At 36.0% G+C, this 22175-nt stretch overlaps 1 protein-coding gene across 2 annotated transcripts in view; it reads left to right on the forward strand.

Annotated features, from left to right (window-relative positions):
• LOC108739195 (homeobox protein 13-like) overlaps nucleotides 1-22175 on the forward strand; it is a 293972-nt gene that overhangs the window by 108315 nt on the left and 163482 nt on the right. For both annotated transcript variants that reach the window (XM_025973658.1, XM_018472978.2), the window contains one exon: nucleotides 19288-19354. In XM_025973658.1, coding sequence (XP_025829443.1) covers nucleotides 19298-19354 — 57 coding nt within the window. In that variant the 5' untranslated portion in view covers nucleotides 19288-19297. The remainder of the gene's footprint in view (nucleotides 1-19287; nucleotides 19355-22175) is intronic.

A 22175-nucleotide genomic window follows, 5' to 3' on the forward strand; every position in this document is an offset into this window, starting at 1 on the left:
TTTATTTTCGATTTTTCCATGCTTTAATATTGTCGGAGGTATTTTTAACCAACACCATCGAAAAGAGCATCGTTAAAAACATAGAAACACTGGTTATCGAATATTTTTTCGTCGCACTCATTACGTGACAAGGGTTCAAATGGAAATGTGTTCTCTGAGCATTTATGGGTTAATGTGACGTGGTATAAACCATATGAATATCGTTTTCTATTACTTTTAAGACAATTACGACAAATATATTAACAATTTAAGAAAAAAAACTTCAAAAAAAAAATTTCGCAGACCTGTGTAATTAGTCATTGCGTTTACAAAGGTGTTTATCAAATGTCGTAAATAACGAGCCGCTACTGTAAAAAAGAAACAGATTCTCTTCTACGTAGACGGTTCCGCTTTATGGTCCGGAAACCACTACACGGGAAGTAAAACGTGTTCTTAAGTCTTAGGGCATTGCAACAGCCTGACCGGATGTCTCTGATTATGAACTGACCATTCACGTTAAAACTGATCGTACAATCGTTCGCTTGTGAGTACTATTAGGGCAGTCAACGCATGTCCATAATGTTATTGAAACCTTATGTTGATGACATCAATAGCACATAGAATATGAGCACCTACAGGTTTCACGGTAAAAAAATGAAATGTTACTATAACAAAGAAAAGGATTTGTATCCGCAAATTCACACAGTCTTGCTAGTAATTACAATAAATTATTACAATTAGGAAATAACGGACTCCATCGGCTTCACACGCCGGTAACAATTAGCTTTTTCTTTTCTGATCTTTTTATTTCACTGTGAATACTGTTATTACTCAATGAGATGCCGTTTCTGGACTTAAAAGCATCTAATACTTTAAGGTAATTGTCAGTGTAATAATTTGATTGTAAAATTGGATATTACCACCTGAAATCGAATTAAAACGAAGGTGACTCATAAAAATGGGTAAAGATCATTTTGAATTTAGAAGCAACAGAGGTTGCACAATTTGCTCACTTCGTCTATTACTTTACGTTATAGTTTTACACCACCTGAATAGGTTTGGCGATGTTATTCATATTATTAATTACATCATTTGACATAGAAACGAAATACACTTAAATATTAGAATACTTCATATTTTAGCCATTCAATCGCTTCTGAATGGTTCAGTTGAGAAAAAGGACTCTTAGATGTTTTATTCCCAACAGTACTAATGCTGTTGGGCGGACAATCCTTCCGGATGATAGAGCGGAAGACACTTTTCAGTCTTCTTTTAGGAATCATGGGAACGAGTGGGAGGTGTTTGGGTTGAGAAATATGAGAAGAGACGGCGAAATGAAGACATAAGGGAACTGAAAGATTATATATGGAATATTATTACTGCTCCACCATTTGCTTTTATGATTTAACAAAACTCTAGAAATACTTGGACCAGGTCAGGCGGACCCAGAATCGGACCGATCTCCTCCCGAATGCTAAGCAATGGTTTAAACCTCTAGACTGCAGGCCTTTCCGCTCGATATCCTCAGTTATCAGTTACTAAAATCAGATAATTTTCACTCAACATCAACAAACTTTTTGCTTTTAATGTCTTCTTTACAAGGAATTACATGTCCTGTCGTCTTATCCGCCTACTAACATGCTCATGTCAATAATACATCCCAATGCTTCCACATTATTAATCCTATCCTATGTTTCCTTATATGTGTCTTATCTTTACACCTATTATTCAAAAATGTTGTTTTAGTTTTTTCGCAAAACCACAATAGGTTTATATCGCTTTATATAGGTGCATACCTCACTTCCATTTGTTCCTGACATCACCTTCATCATGCCTTTATCCTGTTTTGAGGCGATTTAATTCAAAATTGGCCTTATCCTTTCCGGCAAATACGCTTTGGTCTTTATTTATTCTGCTCATCTTACATAAAATTCAATCATAATTAGTTGGTCTAAAACTGCTAACCTCAAATTCTGACCTTCATATACGTATAATTAGGAATGTTTTCCAATATCATCTTACATACTACAACTTATACCTAACTCACACATCGCACTTACTTTTCCTCTTTCACATATTTCAACCCCATTAACAGTTGCTGATCTAATTAAATTTAACTAAATCATTAAAAATGGATTCCTTCTACTCAAGCACATTGAAGCTTTTTTTACTTTTCCGACGCTGTTTCTGTTTGCTGTTTATCGAACTAAACCAAAAGCCAAGATATTTAAACACGTAATGCCCCTCTGTTCTTGCCATTTTTGTTGATTAAATATTGTGTGCTTTCTTACATTAGAGAATGGCAATTTCGATAAAGAAATTAAGTTGTACACTGTATGGAATATTAATCACAGTAACCAAGTCAAAATAAAGTCTACATTAAACGGTAATTATTCATCATCATAAGGTCATCATTCCTAAGACTAGTTGGACACGTACCTCCACTCTTTCCTATTCTGAGTTAAACTTCGCATTTCCCTAAAACTAGAACAGCCCACATCCTTAACTATTTGCGAACAGTAGTCTAATCTAGGTCTACCTCTACCCCTCCTAACTCCTGTTTCTGTCTCTAACAGGTCTCTGACCAGACCTTCATGCCTAAGAAGATGTCCCACCAACCTATCTCGCCTATTTTTTATTGACTTCCATAGGGTCCTCTGTTCTCCTATTCTTTCCAATACCTNTTTAGCCATTCAATCGCTTCTGAATGGTTCAGTTGAGAAAAAGGACTATTAGGTGTTTTATTCCCAACAGTACTAATGCTGTTAGGCGGACAATCCTTCCGGATGATAGAGCGGAAGACACTTTTCAGCCTTCTTTTAGGAATCATGGGAACAAGTGGGAGGTGTTTGGGTTGAGAAATATGAGAAGAGACGACGAAATGAAGACATAAGGGAACTGAAAGATTATATATGGAATATTATTACTGCTCCACCATTTGCTTTTATGATTTAACAAAACTTTAGAAAGACCAGGTCAGGCGGACCCAGAATCGGACCGATCTCCTCCCGAATGCTAAGCAATGGTTTAAACCTCTAGACTGCAGGCCTTTCCGCTCGATATCCTCAGTTATCAGTTACTAAAATCAGATAATTTTCACTCAACATCAACAAACTTCTTGCTTTTAATACCTTCTTTAGAAGGAATTACATGTCCTGTCTGCTAGATGCTAATACTGCTATACTGGTAATTTCTATGGTAAAGATTTTCGTTTGAGGAAAGTGTAGTGTGTTTCGCTATATAAGTGAGAATATTTCCAAATTCAACCTCTAAACAAGTGAAATGGGATGGCAAAGTTAGTATGAAACATTTTTGTTTGTGGTCACACTAACTTGAAACTTGGTCTTTGATAGAATTAATCGAGTAGTCATTAGGGAATTGTTAAAAAAAATACAACGTGTAATTATACAACACCCTACTGAAATGAAACTTCTTGAAACACACAAACATACCGGGATAGGGGTTAAGGAATTGGCGTCAGTGGCATCGTTTCGACTGTAGAGTGTAGGCACACATACACAAACACATACAAATACATTAATACATTTTGTTAGGGTTACACTATACATGCTGGAGTTGCCTGTAACGAACGTTGCATTGAAGCGCGCTCACGGCTCAAGCAATCCCCACTACGAACTGGACTACGTGGCCGAGTAGAGGGGGTACATCCGTTGCATGATTTCGTTACAAAGCAATTCGCATGAAACGAACTTACCCTACCGTGCGTAAAGAAGTTTCACTTCAAAAATTCAACCTCGGAACGGGTAGATGATTAGTGCATCGTTATTTGAAAGTTAGCATGCGCCAGTGAATGTTAGCCAGAGTTTCCTTCATGTGTGCTTAATTCTCCATATGCTGGTTCTCAGTGTCAATTTATTTTTGTGTCTTTGAAGTGAATAAAATATTGGCATTTTCAGAATCATTCGACGAGTTGACTGTCCAAATTTACATTACATACTTCACTGCAGCTAAAATGCAAACCGAACGTATTGTCAGATCAAAGAAATATGAAAGCCTTTAAGAGCAACCCACCGAAATATCGATGAGTTGTTTTCCTCCCCAATTGAATGTTTGGTCTGTTGAGTAACTGGGTTAAAGGCACTGCTTACATACAGTACATCGTTCGACTTTATAATCCTATATTGAAACCATGAACGAAAATATCATCTTTAGGTTAAAAGGATTGTAGAAAAGCTGCAAAAGATGCTTGAAATACTGTAAAGGCGTTGCGTTAGCTTTTTTAAGATTAAGGCTTTTTTAAAGTTACATTTATTTTACTGAGTGATTTAAAAGATATGACTGAATGAAAATGTCACAAAAAGCATCTTTGTCGTGTAAATAAATCTGGTACAGTTGAGCTAGGATGGAAGTAACTAAATCTCGATATCCAATATGCTATTATTTAATCAGAACTTTTAATTGAGGTTTTTGAAAACCTCTACTTTTGATCCATTCAACGTGGATATAAACAACTATGATACAGTGACCGAGTTTAAATATCTATATTCGGTTTTCACTCTGACTAATACATTTTAATCCTAACATTTTAACATTTGAGGTATTTTTCTTTAGTTAAGAAGCATATGGAAAGTATAGCAACAGAGACGGCGAAATGAAGACATAAGGGAACTGAAAGATTATATATGGAATATTATTACTGCTCCACCATTTGCTTTTATGATTTAACAAAACTCTAGAAATACTTGGACCAGGTCAGGCGGACCCAGAATCGGACCGATCTCCTCCCGAATGCTAAGCAATGGTTTAAACCTCTAGACTGCAGGCCTTTCCGCTCGATATCCTCAGTTATCAGTTACTAAATTCAGATCATTTTCACTCAACATCAACAAACTTTTTGCTTTTAATGTCNAACTATGGCAAAAAATTGATTATTCCGCTGTATACTTCTTTGATAATTACTCATTGATGTTCTCTGCCTACCTAATGCGGTTTAGATCGAGAAATAATCTTCAGTGCTAATTGCTGCCGAGTGGATCCATGGTTTCAGTCATTCCGTCCTTCGTTTCATTCACGTCACGTCTTAACTCTTCCAATTCTCCATCCTTCACATTTGAGGATATAATATGGCAAAAAATCGATTATTCCGCTATTTTCTTTTCTAATAATTTCTCATTGACACGGTAATGATCGAGAAATAATCTTCAGTGTTAATTGATGCTGGGTGGATCCATGGTTTCAATCTTTCCATCCTTCATGTTATTCACTAAGACTGAAACGTCTTAACTCTTCCAACTTTCCATTCTTGACGTTTGAGGATATAAAATTGCAAAAAATTGATAACTCCGCTACTTTCTTCTTTGATAATTCCTCATTGATGTTCTCTGAGAAATAACCTTCAGTGCTAATTGCTGCCGGGTAGATCCATGGTTTCAATCATTCCGTCCTTCGTTTCATTCACTGAGACTGAAACGTCTTAACTCTTCCAAATCTCCATCATTGACGTTTGAGGATATAATATGGCAAAAAATTGATAACTCCGCTATTTTCTTCTTTGATAATTCCTCATTAATGTTCTCTGAGAAGTAACCTTCAGTGCTAATTGCTGCCGGGTAGATCCACGGTTTCAATCTATCCTTCCTTCGTTTCATCCTCTGAGACTGAAACGTCTTAATTCTTCCAAATCTCCAACCTTGACGATTCAGGATAAAATACTGCAATAAATTTATTATTATTACGCTATTTTTTTCTTTGATAATTCCTCATTGATGTTCTCTGCCTACGTAATACGGGAACGATCGAGAAATAATCTTAAGCGCTAATTGCTGCCGGGTAGATCCACTGATACAATCTTTCCATTCTTCTGCAGTAATCAGTAATCTAATCTAAGTCTACCTCTACCGCTCCTAACTCCCTTTTCTGCTTCTAATATGACCAGATTCTCATGCCTAAGAAGGTGTCCTACCAACCTATCTCGCTTAATTTTTATTGTCTTCCATAGAGTCCTCTGTTCACCTATTCTTTCTAATGCCTCTTCATTTCTAACCTTCTATATCCACGGTATCCTCATCATTCGCCCGTAACACCACATTTCGAACGTTTCTAACCTTTTCCCACGTGATATGACAGTGACAATAAATTTATTTTCATCGTTACAAAAGACGCTAGGTCTTAGTAACAGTAGACAGTCCTAAAATTGCCATTTGGAAGCATTGTGAGCAGATAGCACTTATTACAGAATACATATGTTAAGTATTTGTCAACTTTCTTTTCAACAAAATTTAAATAAAGCTATAAATACATCCTCTTCGGCTTATTATGCCTTTTCTGAGAGTACAGATTAAGGGTTAAGTATATCGTGGTTTTTTAGAAAGTGTACAATAATTTTAATAACTAATGTTTATTAATGTGAAAAGTTCATTTTCAATTTTTTAGCCACTATAAACAACCATCACAGTACGACTGTAGGGATAGATGTAGAGGGAAAAAATATTAGGATCGATGCTGTGTTTTCTTCCGGGCTTTTTGGCCGTGGTCCGTGGAATCTTGCTTTCCATCAGTTAACATCAGTTAACGACATCAGTTAAACGACTCAGCACCTGCCCAGTCACGACTGAAGATACCGTCAGCAAATAACGGCGAAACGTCTGGAAAAGCGAGATTCCACGGACCACGGCAAAAAGCCCGGAAGAAAACACAGCATCGATAGACGCCGGCCGTGAAAGCCTAAGAACTGCAGTAAAATATTAGTATGCTTGATATAGCAGTATTAGCACCTAGCAAGGAGGATTTAGAGATGGCTTTAAATAAAATGAAAAGAAAAGGTTAGAAGCGTTCGAAATGTGGTGTTACGAGCGAATGATGAGAAAGATGGAAAGAGAAGGTAAGAATTGAAGAGTTGTTAGAAAGAATAGGAGAACAGAGGACTCTATGGAAGTCAATAAAAAATAGGCGAGGTAGGTAGGCAGAAACAGGAGTCAAGAGGAGTAGAGGTAGACATAGACTAAATTACTGTTTACAAATAGTGACGGTTGTGGGATGTTCTAGTTTTAGCGAAATGCATAGATTAGCTCAGGATAGCCTTTAACCAACGGTCGACTATTATCAGCTGCTTGATTATTATGTTCAGACTTTGTAATAATTGTTAAAGTACTATGAAAAATGTTCTTTATTTTTTTATTGTTAGTACCTATACCGTATTTGTTAAATTTACAAATATTAAGCCCTGAAAGAATTACATTGTCAGACACTCTTTGAATATTACCGTTTAGACTGTCAGTAATAATCGATTTGCTTTAAATGTGGAGATAAAGCCTGGGTTTATTAATGCTGATTCAGATAAATTTTTTACAGTAGACTTATATGATTATAAATTAACTACGGAAACAGTACCTGTAATAACACTTTTCATCAACTCAGCGGCCACAACATGTGCTCTGGTCTACTATAACAGGGATGGTCAACCAGTCGATCAAGATTGACCTATCGATCGTAGGTATTAGGCCAGTCAAACGCGACAAAGCAAAGAAAAATTCATGACTTTGTAACGAAAAATAATAAGTTTCAGTTTCAGTCTAACTATGTTGGCCAATCCCTATACTACAGTAATATTACTCGCTCCCTCCTATGTTATGAAAGCGTTTTGATTCCCAGCGTCCAACACATTCATCTCCATCTTTAATAGATATCCATCTGACTAACTCTAGCCAGAGTGTGGCAGTATTCCCTAAGATACTTTATAGCACAATTTTTCGAGAAACGTAGGTAATAAAAGTTTTTATGATTCGTTCTGCTGAAGAGATAGATTTTATTACTTATTAATGTAATGGCATTTTCATTCTATTCCATATTATTACAACGGGTTTAACAAAAAGAAAAGAAAATGACGTAAAGTATTTCATATCTATATAGCGAACTCTGGTTTTACTGCAGTTTTCTTTCATTTGCTAAGGTCAAAAATATGATTCCCCTTGACCTTCGAGTGATGTCGACGGTCACATTCAAGGTCATCAATTGACTATCCCTTCGAACACAAAACTTTCGTCTAGAACATCTTCCAAAATAACGAAAAGCAATCAAAATACTTCCGTTTTAAAATAAAGGAGTAACCCTATGTTAACATTAAAAGTTTTTTCGACGATCTAAAAGTTTTAATTTTATTCTGTATCGGCTAACTGTATTATGTGTACCGCTTCAGTAGCAAAATCTGTTGCTTTTCGTGGATTTGATAGGTAGGATTAAAAAGCTTTGATCCTCATAATGATTCGTTCTGTTTTTCTAAAAACGTCTTGAGTCACGTAATTGAACCCGTTTGAGATTTGTATGTCTCACACGCTCTTTATTANACTGTTCGCAAATAGTTAAGGATGTGGGTTGTTCTAGTTTTAGGGAAATGCGAAGTTTAGCTCAGGATAGGAAAGAGTGGAGGTACGTGTCCAACCAGTCTTAGGACTGATGACCTTATGATGATGAACGTAAGGATGTTTATTCCTACCGGGTGTCCCACAACACCAAACACCTTGTAATCTATGGATACAACTCCTTCAACCATCACAATAATTTTCATCTGTACATTTTTGTTAAACTAAAAATAAATACGTAGTTATTTATTATGAAACGCATACCGTCTACATAAAGGAATCGTACGTCTCTGTGTATGCTGTAATATAATTTCGTGTTGGCTGAACATCGACATAAACATAATAAGACCTCCTTATGCGGAATGCTTACTCAATTGTAATTCAAATTTTTGCTAAATTCAATTTATCCGTTCGACTTCTCTCGCGGCAGTCTACTACGTCCACATTTTCGGTCAACTGTTGAAAGGTAATTGGGGTGAAAAGGGTTTATCAGCTAAACCAAGCACGGAGCCGCACAAATTGAGTTAAATGTGTGCATTGAATCACCAAAGACTCATTTGCCACTTCATCGAAGATTATTATGTTATTGACTCAAACTGGATTTGAATAATAATAAGATCACGGTAGATAAACTAGAGAGCGGAATTTTAATGTTTCAACAAAATTTAAATAAAGCTATAAATACATCCTCTTCGGCTTATTATGCCTTTTCTGAGAGTACAGATGAAGGGTTAAGTATATCGTGGTTTTTTAGAAAGTGTACAATAATTTTAATAACTAATGTTTATTAATGTGAAAAGTTCATTTTCAATTTTTTAGCCACTATAAACAACCATCACAGTACGACTGTAGGGATAGATGTAGAGGGAAAAAATATTAGGATCGATGCTGTGTTTTCTTCCGGGCTTTTTGGCCGTGGTCCGTGGAATCTTGCTTTCCATCAGTTAACATCAGTTAACGACATCAGTTAAACGACTCAGCACCTGCCCAGTCACGACTGAAGATACCGTCAGCAAATAACGGCGAAACGTCTGGAAAAGCGAGATTCCACGGACCACGGCAAAAAGCCCGGAAGAAAACACAGCATCGATAGACGCCGGCCGTGAAAGCCTAAGAACTGCAGTAAAATATTAGTATGCTTGATATAGCAGTATTAGCACCTAGCAAGGAGGATTTAGAGATGGCTTTAAATAAAATGAAAAGAAAAGGTTAGAAGCGTTCGAAATGTGGTGTTACGAGCGAATGATGAGAAAGATGGAAAGAGAAGGTAAGAATTGAAGAGTTGTTAGAAAGAATAGGAGAACAGAGGACTCTATGGAAGTCAATAAAAAATAGGCGAGGTAGGTAGGCAGAAACAGGAGTCAAGAGGAGTAGAGGTAGACATAGACTAAATTACTGTTTACAAATAGTGACGGTTGTGGGATGTTCTAGTTTTAGCGAAATGCATAGATTAGCTCAGGATAGCCTTTAACCAACGGTCGACTATTATCAGCTGCTTGATTATTATGTTCAGACTTTGTAATAATTGTTAAAGTACTATGAAAAATGTTCTTTATTTTTTTATTGTTAGTACCTATACCGTATTTGTTAAATTTACAAATATTAAGCCCTGAAAGAATTACATTGTCAGACACTCTTTGAATATTACCGTTTAGACTGTCAGTAATAATCGATTTGCTTTAAATGTGGAGATAAAGCCTGGGTTTATTAATGCTGATTCAGATAAATTTTTTACAGTAGACTTATATGATTATAAATTAACTACGGAAACAGTACCTGTAATAACACTTTTCATCAACTCAGCGGCCACAACATGTGCTCTGGTCTACTATAACAGGGATGGTCAACCAGTCGATCAAGATTGACCTATCGATCGTAGGTATTAGGCCAGTCAAACGCGACAAAGCAAAGAAAAATTCATGACTTTGTAACGAAAAATAATAAGTTTCAGTTTCAGTCTAACTATGTTGGCCAATCCCTATACTACAGTAATATTACTCGCTCCCCCCTATGTTATGAAAGCGTTTTGATTCCCAGCGTCCAACACATTCATCTCCATCTTTAATAGATATCCATCTGACTAACTCTAGCCAGAGTGTGGCAGTATTCCCTAAGATACTTTATAGCACAATTTTTCGAGAAACGTAGGTAATAAAAGTTTTTATGATTCGTTCTGCTGAAGAGATAGATTTTATTACTTATTAATGTAATGGCATTTTCATTCTATTCCATATTATTACAACGGGTTTAACAAAAAGAAAAGAAAATGACGTAAAGTATTTCATATCTATATAGCGAACTCTGGTTTTACTGCAGTTTTCTTTCATTTGCTAAGGTCAAAAATATGATTCCCCTTGACCTTCGAGTGATGTCGACGGTCACATTCAAGGTCATCAATTGACTATCCCTTCGAACACAAAACTTTCGTCTAGAACATCTTCCAAAATAACGAAAAGCAATCAAAATACTTCCGTTTTAAGATAAAGGAGTAACCCTATGTTAACATTAAAAGTTTTTTCGACGATCTAAAAGTTTTAATTTTATTCTGTATCGGCTAACTGTATTATGTGTACCGCTTCAGTAGCAAAATCTGTTGCTTTTCGTGGATTTGATAGGTAGGATTAAAAAGCTTTGATCCTCATAATGATTCGTTCTGTTTTTCTAAAAACGTCTTGAGTCACGTAATTGAACCCGTTTGAGATTTGTATGTCTCACACGCTCTTTATTAATAAGTTGCAGGATGGGAGAATATATGATCTCACAGAACGACGGACACTTAGGTACCTATATATTTGAAAAAAGGAACAAATTATCTTATCTTTAACTAAAGCATAGCCAACTATAGCTGCCTATTTAAAAAAATAGGATTTTATGTTGTTTAAGGGGACTATTTTTTTATTTTTCCCGACACCACTGTGTTGTCTGTAAAAAACTGCTTGAAGAACGTAAAAGTTTTTTTTTTAATGTTACAAACAAGCCAACACTCGAAATTTTTAACTGTTGCATATAATTCGGAAATAAAAGACGATAGCAGGTTTTTGAAAACACCAATAAATTTGCCTCGAAAAAAGAGATAATGAAGCCGCTATTAATTTTTTTTATCTCTTATCGTTACCGAGTTGTCTTATGCAAACATCGAAATTTGCCCACCCTGTACATGTTTTTCCTAATTTATTTAACATCTGACAATGTTAAGAAGTTAACATCTTTCTCCATTAAAACATTGTTAATAATATTTTTTCAGGGTGTTGTCATCATCATCATCATCATAAGGTCATCAGTCCTAAGACTGGTTGGACACGTACCTCCACTCTTTCCTATCCTGAGCTAAACTTCGCATTTCCCTAAAACTAGAACAGCCCACATCCTTAACTATTTGCGAANCTCCGAATTGAGTAGACTAACCAGAAGGATGAAGAGAGATGGGTATCCCTCGTTTCTATAACTATCTCTTTTGCACACAATGTACCTGAAAATTCGGAAAAAGGGCTTTGTCATGTAGTCGCTCCTAAGAAGTCAAAGTTTGGCCGGCTTTTTGAGTTATAATTTTTATTATTTATATATATATCTCATTAGCTTTACGCAATTAGAGACGCTTACTTGGAATCTCCTATTGGCCGTTTTAAATAAAAGCAGCTAATTTGACTTTACCATAGGAGCAACCTGATGTTTAGGTTAAGACCTGTTTAATCTAGGAACGAATTTGGCAACGCCTTTATTTGCCCAGGGTTATAAAAGTAATAACAATAATTGCTAGAAATTTTGTCGGACACCATTATCATTCGGTTGGTATGTAGCAATGAAAACAAAAAAAACTTAAGGAAATTTAAGTATGATGTAATGATTTGTAGAAGGGTTAAACGGTGTATTAGGGGAGAGACTCAATGAACTACTTAAATTGATATACGAGTCAAAAATGATAGTAATAAGGCAATAACCTAAAACAGGAAAATAAAATTAATGGAAGGAAGTTCATCTGTTTGTATACTCTAGTGTAAAACCAGAAAGTAGGGTAGAAGGTCCTTAGGCTGTAAGGCTACTTAATTATTGATGAAATTCTCAAAAACTTTATCATTATAGAAGATGAATTCTAAAATACATACTTACTTTTAAATATTATAGCCGAAGTAAGGATACTATTAATGTTTTTCGAAGTATACAATATCATCATTATAAGGTCGTAAGTCCTAAGACTATTTGGACACAGCCCCACTCTTTCATATCCTGAGCTAACCTTCGCATTTCCCTATGCCTTTTCCTTATTGACTTCTACAGACTTCTCTGTTCTCATATTCTTTCTAACATCACATTTTGAACGTTTCTAACCTTTTCTTTTCCGCCGCGTCCACTGTCCATGTTTCGCACCCATACAGCACCGCGTTCCAAACATACACTTTTAACAACCTATTTCGAATTTCTAAATTAACCGTTCACGAGCATAGAAGTGACTTCTTTTTATCGAAGACGACTCGACCCTGCGCTATCCTCTGATTTACATCTCTACTACTTCCGTCCTGACTTATCTGACTTCCTAGATACCTAAATCGGTCACTTCTTCTCATTTTTCGTCTCCTATTTTTTCACTATATATTTAGAAGAACATCTCTTGGTGTTTGAACAAGGACTATACCTTGGCTGCTGATACGTATTTTTCGGAGTTTTGGGTAGCACTGTTTCGTTTTTACACTTTCTTTTCTTAAAACCTAAAAGTCACGTAGTATGTCTAATATCTCAAGACAAACTCAATCCGTCTCATAAATAATCGATTTCATTTCTACGACTGACCAGAAAAGCAAAAAAAAGTCTTGAAAACTCTCCCTTTCTGTCTTATTGCTAGTGGTGCTCGCGGCTGTTGCCCTTTTAATTTCACCTGTCAGCTTTATTTCCCACGGTGGAACAGCTTATAGCCGCTCGAACAGCCCTAAGCAATTTTTAATTCTTTAAGTGGTAGCTGAAGATAAACCTACCCATAACCACCTACCTATACATCATGCAAACTGTTGTTGAACGTTCATAATTTAACATAATTACGAGCACGTTCAAAATGTTGCCATAACGAATAATAAATAATTATTACTTTTCAGACGGGATCATATTTGAAGAAAGTCAGCTACGAAAGAGATGAGAAGTTTTTTTCATATATTTCTTTTAATAGGTGTGTGGTATGATAGAAATAATTAATAGGAAGAAGTTGCAATTTTTACGAACGCTTCAGAAGTCGTATAAGGGTATCACGCAACCTTTAACTTGGGTACACGCTACAAGGAAAAAAGAAAATGATTAGTGATTTAATAACAATTTAGAAAGAAGAATGTATTCGGGAAGGAGGTCACAAAATCTTAACTTGCACTTTATTCTTACATTAGTTGTAATCGGTTTTCGGTCTTCATTTTAACAATTTCAATTTCAATTAAAAGGAATTCGCCAATTTCTCGAAAAACAGACTTTTCTAGAAAAAAAAGTTGAATATTTTTTAATCGATAATTTAATTAACATATTTGTTCTCATTAGCACACTGTAGGCAGCCTTAATAAATTAAAGTAAAAGAAAGATTGCAGATACAGTGGATTTCGGGTATAACGACGACAAAGGGACCACTGTAATTTTGTCGTTACATCCGGATGTCGTTACAGGCAGACCATTTTTCAATTTTTAAACGATCTCCGCCTTTTTTAATAGTAAAAGTGCATCTAGGAGTCATATTTATTCAAAAGTTTACGAAACACAGTTGCTACTCAGAATATCACTTTGTAACTGAACCATTTTAACGTACACGCTTATCTATCTACCTGACTAATATCTATAAACAAACGGTAAAGGTCATCACACTTGCTGACTATCTGTGTGGATGTAATCAAAAGATAAAAAAGCTCTTTGTGTCTTTGGCGGCCGACTCCTGTCGCTATATCTGCATGGGATTACTAGGGATTTGTTACAAACGATTCATTAAAAAACACTCGCTACACCCGAACTCGGCGTTACATCCGAAGTCGCTATAGCAAAATGGTCGCTATAACCAAGGTCGTAATAAATGAAATCCGCTGTATATGTATAATATCAGACTACAGCCAGTATATCGCCATCTACCGATAACAGTAGTATTTCAAATTTTTGACAATACACAACATATTGACTGCATGAAAGGTCAGTTAAAGACGTATATTAGCAACAGAAACAGGAGTTAAGAAGGATAGAGGTAGATCAAGCCTAACTTACTGTTCCTAAATAGTCAAGGATGTATGCTCAGAATATGAAAAATTGGAGGTGCGTGTCAAGCAGCCCTGGGCTGATGATCTGGTGAAGATGCTTTAGTTTTTAACTTAATTGTCAGATCTCTATACAAGTATAAAAATCTATTAAAACTTGTCAAATTAAACAGAACTTAACTTGATAAAAAAAATATTGGCAACAAGTTTTAGTGTGGTCAATCCGCTGATAAAAGGAGATGAACTATGTTTTTTCGGTAAATTTTATTGTAAATTTGAAGTCTTTTAATGAATTATTTTATAGATAACGTAAACCTATACCATTCGCTTATTTTCTCATAATTCTTTTTATGACGAAAATTTTTTACTTTTAACGTATAAAATATGTCTCTCCATTTAATTTGCTGTTCTTGAATCCCTATTTTCGACGACTTCAATCTATTCTACTACATTACAACTAATGAGTTCTTTGTAATTTGCAGTTCTCGAATCACTTTTAAATATTAATTCTCAACCTCATGCTGTCTTTTTGATATAATCGTCTTGACGATTGAAGCATTTGTTACATCTGTGAACACACTTTCCAATACCCTCTCAATAAAATGTTACCGCCACCTCCAATTGATTTTTGACATTACATTTGTCTTGAATCTTATCGTTAGTTTGGAAGCGGGAAAGACTGGGAATAGGTTTAAGTTATTCGACTCTAGATCAAAGAGCCATTGAAAACAACCAAGAGGCATTCTGATTTCTGGAGTTGTTCTGATCCACGACAATACCCGTCCTCACAGTGCTGGTGTAACCCAACTTCTTTTTGAGCAATTTCAAAGCAACATTTTCGACCTCCCAACCTAGTGGTGCGGCTTCCTTTTTTTGCCCGGATTGAAGAAGTGACTAGGAGGGTAACATTTCCAAACTTAAGAGTAGCTTAATGATAATGTAGCGATTTATCTAAATTCTTTGGTGGCAACGTTTTATGGAGAGCATATCGAAAACATTGTATAAAAGTACAAGAAGTACCTCAGTTGTAAAGATAATTATGTCGAAAAGTAATATGGCCTAATGAAGGTTGAAAAGAAAAAAGGTTCTCGTATAACTTATTTACTTTTAGGTTTTTATTAAATTGCTTATTTATTTATACAGCTCTTTTACTGAATGTTTAAATAATATAACTGTGTGGTACTGCCCGTACTAGTTAGGCCCAAAATTCACTTCAATTCAGATTGTACGATAATTTTCATGCATTCAAAATTTATTTTATTCTTACCCTCTCAGACAAAATCACGAAGACTTTTTTTTATTCGCGAATATTTTTTTTCTTTTGCTCACAGCGCTATAAACATTTTTGTTATACGCAGTGTTAAATTTAGAAGAACGTGCCTGCAACAAAAGAACGTTATCATGCTAGTATGTAGGTTTTTCCTCGGCAGGTAACATCCCTTCGTGTTGGTCACCAGATGGGTCGATGGTCTTCCCATCCACAATTTTGTGATTGTAGTCATGTAGTCACTAACCATAGCCTAAGGTCAAAAACACCCCACTAACATACCTCCACCCCCTATATCTTGTTATATTTAAGTATTTTTCTATCTATTATTGATTTTTAATTTAAAGGGTGGGGGTAGTTCAGATCTGTCTTTTTACACGATTAATACGAGTAATTTACTAATTATAGTGATTATTTTGAAAGGTACGATAATTTTGCTCCATGTATGATAATTCTACGCTACAGGTACGATAGTTTCCTCGCTTCAGGTTGTGAACACTGCTTTAATCACCACCTGGGACTTCAGTCATTTGCTACGTTTTGAACACGTCGTTGTTAACTTAGGAAATGCTTCATGAGGAATAGAGACAAAGGGAAGGGGAAGGGAAAGGGAAAGGAGATAATCGAACAATAGTAAGCGGTGCAGCGGCTAGAGGTTGCTCTTGGGTACGCAAAATATCAGGGTCGGCTTTATAACTGTCTGGTTGGAATTATATCTTTGAACAAGCGTCTTGCTTTCCTTACTTCCTGAAAATTTGAACTTTCTTTAAAGTCCGATGCTGGCAATATGACCAAATTTTGCTTGTCTGCATCTCTTTCTGTTACACATCAATTGGTGTAATGTTACACCTTTTTCTTTATTAGTGTCCGCTGCAATTCTTGCCGGACATCTCTCTTCTATGTTTACAATATCCCTTATGACGTCTGTCGTGAGTAAAAGTAGGCATTTTGCTCTGTTTAATTACTGAGTTGAAAGAAGAAAGTAAATGCCACAGTCTTTTTGGACACCGTGCCAAATCTGAACGTCCCAACTATAACTTCATGCTGTACGAATTGTGCTATTTACGTTATTTGAAAAGGGCTTCCCTAATATTGTTTTAATTAAGCTATCTTCAAATGTTTCGAAAGGTTTATGAAAAATGAATCAAAATGCGTATTGTTATTTATGTTTTCTTCAGTCAAAAGAAGGCGTAGAACAAATTTTTAAATTTAAGTTCCAATTTAGCGACATTAAAATGTGAAACTGTTTCTTCTTTAAAAGACTTTTTTAGTCTATTTGTCTGAATCAGAACACCTGCATTATGACAAGTAACCACCCGATGCACTTGGAATGTTTACCACAGTCAATTCAAGGAGAGCAACCAAAGGAAACACCTGTTTGCAGAGTCTGGAACATCGAACATGGATACGTCTGGAACATCAAAAATGTCACACCTGCCATCTGAAATAAGACTTCTGGCATTTATCTGACAATGAGCGATACTAGAAACATTATACAAATGCAAACAGTACTTAGTGACGATTAATTAGTATCTAATAATACAATAACAGTTACAAAGTATTCAACAATATTGAGACGATAGATAGATAGACGACAGAAAATGCGCAAAATTCTACAGAGATTTCCCTGTTAATCAACTATCTCTATTTTTAACAAAAAAAAGTTATATTGGCTCACATCCGGTGGAATATCCGGTGTACTGCATCTGTATAGCTTCCAATGCTGAAATATCAAACTTTACTCCATACAGTATATACAGGGTGTCCCATTTATAATAATAAAAAAAAAACATGGTACAGTAGTAATAATATAAGAAACGAGGCACGGGTCATTTTAATATAAAAGGCAGATGGGTGGAAAGAATATTTAGAAAACAAATGCGCAAGCCATGCATTAGGAGATATATCAGAGAAGGAAGGAGGGTGTGGAGATGGGTGAGCTAAGTTATGCCATAATGAGAGAAGAGTTCGATGTAGTATTAAAAAACTTAAAGGATAATAAGGCGCCAGGGGTAGATAGGATACAGAGAGAAATTCTAAATCATGCAGGCCAAGAGGTTAGAAATCGTATATTTCAGCAAGTTAGTCACATTTACGAGACGGGAAGTCCTAGAGGATTATAAACGGAACATGTTAATATCCATACCTAAAAAGAGAGACATGGATAGGTGCAAGACATTTAGCACAATTAGCTTCACTTCCCATGCGCCAAAAATCTTAACTAGAATTGTACAGAAGAGGATGAAAAAAAGGACGGAAGAACTATTAAGGGAAGATCAATTTGGATTCAAAAGAAATAAAGGAACGCGGGAGGTAATTCTATCTTCACGCATAACAACAGAGAAAACTATGAAAACGAAAGAAAAGAGCGCGTATATAGGACTTAGATTAAAAAAAAGCTTTTGACAATGTTAAATGGGACAATAGATGTTAAATATACTTAAAAATGTAGGGATGAGTTACAAAGATAGAAGAGTGATATTTAGTTTGTATAAAGAGCAACAGGTAGTTATAGAGCTGAAGCCGCAACGTAGAAAAGAAATATTCAGATTCACACTGTCACCGTATTGGTGTTACAGGCGAATAATGAGGATAGCGTGGATAGAGAAGGTCAGAAATGAAAAAGTATTAAAAATAATAAGAGAACACACGACTCTATGGAAGTCAATAAGAAATAGACGAGATATGTTGGTAGGACACCTTCTCAGGCATGAAGGTCTAGTCAGAGAAGTTAAGAGGAGTAGAAGTTACCTAGATTAGATTACTGTTCGCAAATAGTTAAGGATGTGAGTTGTTCTAGTTCTGGACCGAGCGGCATGGCCTAGAGGTTTAGACCATTGCTTAGCATTCGGGAGGACGGGGGTTCGATTCCGGGTCAGTCTGCCTTGGTCCAAGTTTTTCTGTAGTTTCCTTGGATCACTTAGGCAAATGCTGGGGCAGTAATATTCCACAGATAGTCTTTTATTCTCTTCTGTTTTCATTTCGTCCGTCTCAACTATCTCACCCGAACCACCACCCACCCATTTCTACGATTCCTGAAAGCAGACTGAAGAGGGCCTTCCGCCCTACCTTCCCGCATAGTCCGGAGGGACTGCCCGCCCACCAGCATTACTGACTGGTGGGAATGAAACACCCAAGTTTTTTTTCTAGTTTTGGGGAAATGCGAAGATTAGCCCAGGATAGGAAATAGTGGAGATGCGTGTCCAACCAGTCTTAAGACTGACGACCTTATGATGACGATAATGATGATGAATATTTCATGCAAAAAGCAACAAATCCTTACAAAGTACTCAGTTCGTTTTTTTCAAGACAGAGTTTTCCTTAAACAGACTGACATACAAAAGCTTTTACAACGTTTCAGGATCGTTTAGTTGGTTTTAATTACGTATTAAGATTAAGATAAAGAAAAGTAATATACAGACAGGGGTTACTATTATATTCTATTAGTTACATAGATTAATTTTATTTTCCATCAACTATGATAAATTAATCTTATTGTTTTCTTTGTTTGTTACAGGTTTTTAGTGATGCAGACCAAAAATATTAACTTGGACCATGTGGCAGTCATTGACGATGATGCAAAGGTATAATTTACAATAAATAATTAATCGCTTCATTGTATGTAACATATTATAATTAATGTGACCCCTACCGGGCTATAAAGCACTGTCGCAAGGCCAACACATGTTGGATAATGAAGATATATTTGATACTCATTTAAAACTATGACGAAAATTACTTTTTTCCAATTAATAAACCTTTGTACTGGCCGTGGTAATTAATGACTGCGCTTCAGGATGCACATGGAAGATAATTATTCAAAATTAGATAGTGACGACTGAAAACCAAGAACACATTATTTCATTTTGACGGGTTTCAAAATTATGCAAGTAACCAATCAAGAACTGTTTCCTATTTCCACATATTTCTAACTAATAAGGTTCGTTTTACAAATATTTTTCATTTTCAAATTCGTAGGTACAGTTTAACAGGTTTATTTTTATACAGTTGAAAAACTTTTCCCTTTTTGTAGGTGGAACTATCGGGTTGTTCGGAAAGTCATTTCGTTTTTTCCCGACAGAGGATTTAATTGTATTCTTTTGCACCCAACTTCACATTTAAGCCGTATAATTTTTATATGCTTTGAGAGCTCATATAGCAAGGCTTGTGTGTGAAAAATTCCAATTAATTCTACGCAGTAGTTTTTGGTTGGTGCCCTTTTAAATATGGAGAGCGATAAGCAGCATTTTCGACATATCTTACTGTTTTACTACAGAAAGGGTAAAAATGCTGTTCAAGCCAGAAAGAAATTGACTGATGTGTATGGAGAAGGTGTGTTGACAGTACGCCAGTGCCAGAACTGGTTCGCTAAATTTCGATCCGGCAATTTTGATGTCGAAGATGCACCACGTTCGGGAAGGCCGGTTGAAGCTGATAAAGACGCGATAAAGGCATTAGTTGATGTGAACCGGCGAATAACAACACGTGAGATCGGATTGAGGTTAAATTTATCAAATTCAACAGTTTATGACCACTTGAAAGGCCTGGGATTATCCTCGAAGCTCGATGTATGGGTTCCCCATGTTCTCACAGAGAGAAATCTGTGTCGCCGCATTGACGTCTGCGATTCGCTTCTCAAACGTCACGAAAATGATCCGTTTTTGAAGCGCATCATCACTGGGGACGAAAAATGGGTTGTATACAACAACGTCAAACGCAAGAGGTCATGGAGCAAAAAAGATGAACCGGCTCAAACCATTTCCAAAGCCGATATTCACCAAAAAAAGGTGATGCTGTCTGTTTGGTGGGATTTTAAAGGAATCGTTTTTTTTGAGCTTTTACCGGATAACACAACGATTAATTCGGAAGTCTACTGTCATCAGCTGGACAAACTGAATGATGCACTTCAACAGAAAAGGTCAGAACTAATCAACAGGAAAGGTGTAGTGTTTCACCAAGACAACGCGAGACCTCACACAAGTTTGGTCACTCGCCAAAAGCTTTTACAGCTTGAATGGGATACAATGCTACACCCACCATATTCTCCAGACCTGGCACCATCGGATTATTATTTGTTCCGGTCACTCCAAAATTTTTTAGACGGTAAAACCTTCACCTCAAATGAGGAGGTCAAAAACCTCCTCGATCAGTTTTTTGCCAGCAAAGACCAAAAATTTTATGAGCGTGGAATTATGCTACTACCAGAAAGATGGCAAAAGGTGTTGGACCAGAACGGTCAATATATAATTTAATAAAGTATTTGTTTATTATACGAAAACTGTCTTTCATTTCCACAAAAAAAAAACGAAATGACTTTCCGAACAACCCTATATATAAAAGCGATTTAAAAGATATATGTGAATAAGAACAACAAAAAAGCGTTTTGGAGTTTACCATTACAATTTTGAAGTGTCGAAATCCATGTTTAAATATGAATAAGGAAACATTACAATCAATAGTACTCAATTTGTCAGAAGGAGTCAATGTTACAAAAAGTTTCTTTGTTCATAAAACGTATATTCATTGGATATGTAACTAAGCAAACATCCAATATGTTTTCGTTTGAATGGAACATTTAATTAAAAATCGCTGATTTTGATATATTCGAAGTGCAACTAATTAATTGCAATAAAGTGGATGGATTTAAATATTTATATTCAGTGTTTATTCTGATTGGTAGTTGGCGCATTCTAACCGTAAAATTTTGACGTTTGAAGTTGTATTATTTGAGCAGTATTTTCCAGAATAGCATGTATGATGTTCTGTATACCATCAACCATTTGGATAATCACACAATCCTCCGTACACCAGAACATTATTATATAGTGTGTTTTTGAAATAAGTAGCAAGCTTGCAAGAGGTGATTAGGCGCTGTAAAACAAGAAAATTAAATGTAAATGTTTGGTGCTACGAAAGTCCTTCGTTTTCGAAAAAAAAAACCTATTTAAAAGTATAGGCAAGGGTCAGTCCGGTCCTGGTAGGATTACACTGGGAAATTGTGCTGTACCGCCTTCTTATGTGTAATTTTCTACTCATGTACTGGGTGTCATTAGTTAGGTTACATTAAGTTTAATTGACGATGTTTATTGTTACAGCCACCCTAGAGTAATCCTTCTTTCTTTTACCGTTATAGGTTTGTATTACGTATGTAAGTACACCATCGAAGTCATTAGAAGTACAGGCCTGACGCTGGAAGCTGGCGGAAATTTTAAAATGGCGTGGATGCGCGGTGGCAAAAGTAGGCAGTTTTAGGTAGTGTTGCCCAAATTCAGTCTTGGTCTTGCAGTCTTGGTCTTGTTCTTGCGTTTTTGCAAGACCAAGACCAAGAACAAGACCGCGTATTTTTAGCAAGACCAAGACCAAGACTGACCGTGCAAGACTTGAGCAAGAACAAGACATAGCCTG

Source organism: Agrilus planipennis, unplaced genomic scaffold (assembly GCF_000699045.2).
Source record: "Agrilus planipennis isolate EAB-ADULT unplaced genomic scaffold, Apla_2.0 scaffold58, whole genome shotgun sequence".
In the NCBI taxonomy this organism is placed as follows: domain Eukaryota; kingdom Metazoa; phylum Arthropoda; class Insecta; order Coleoptera; family Buprestidae; genus Agrilus; species Agrilus planipennis.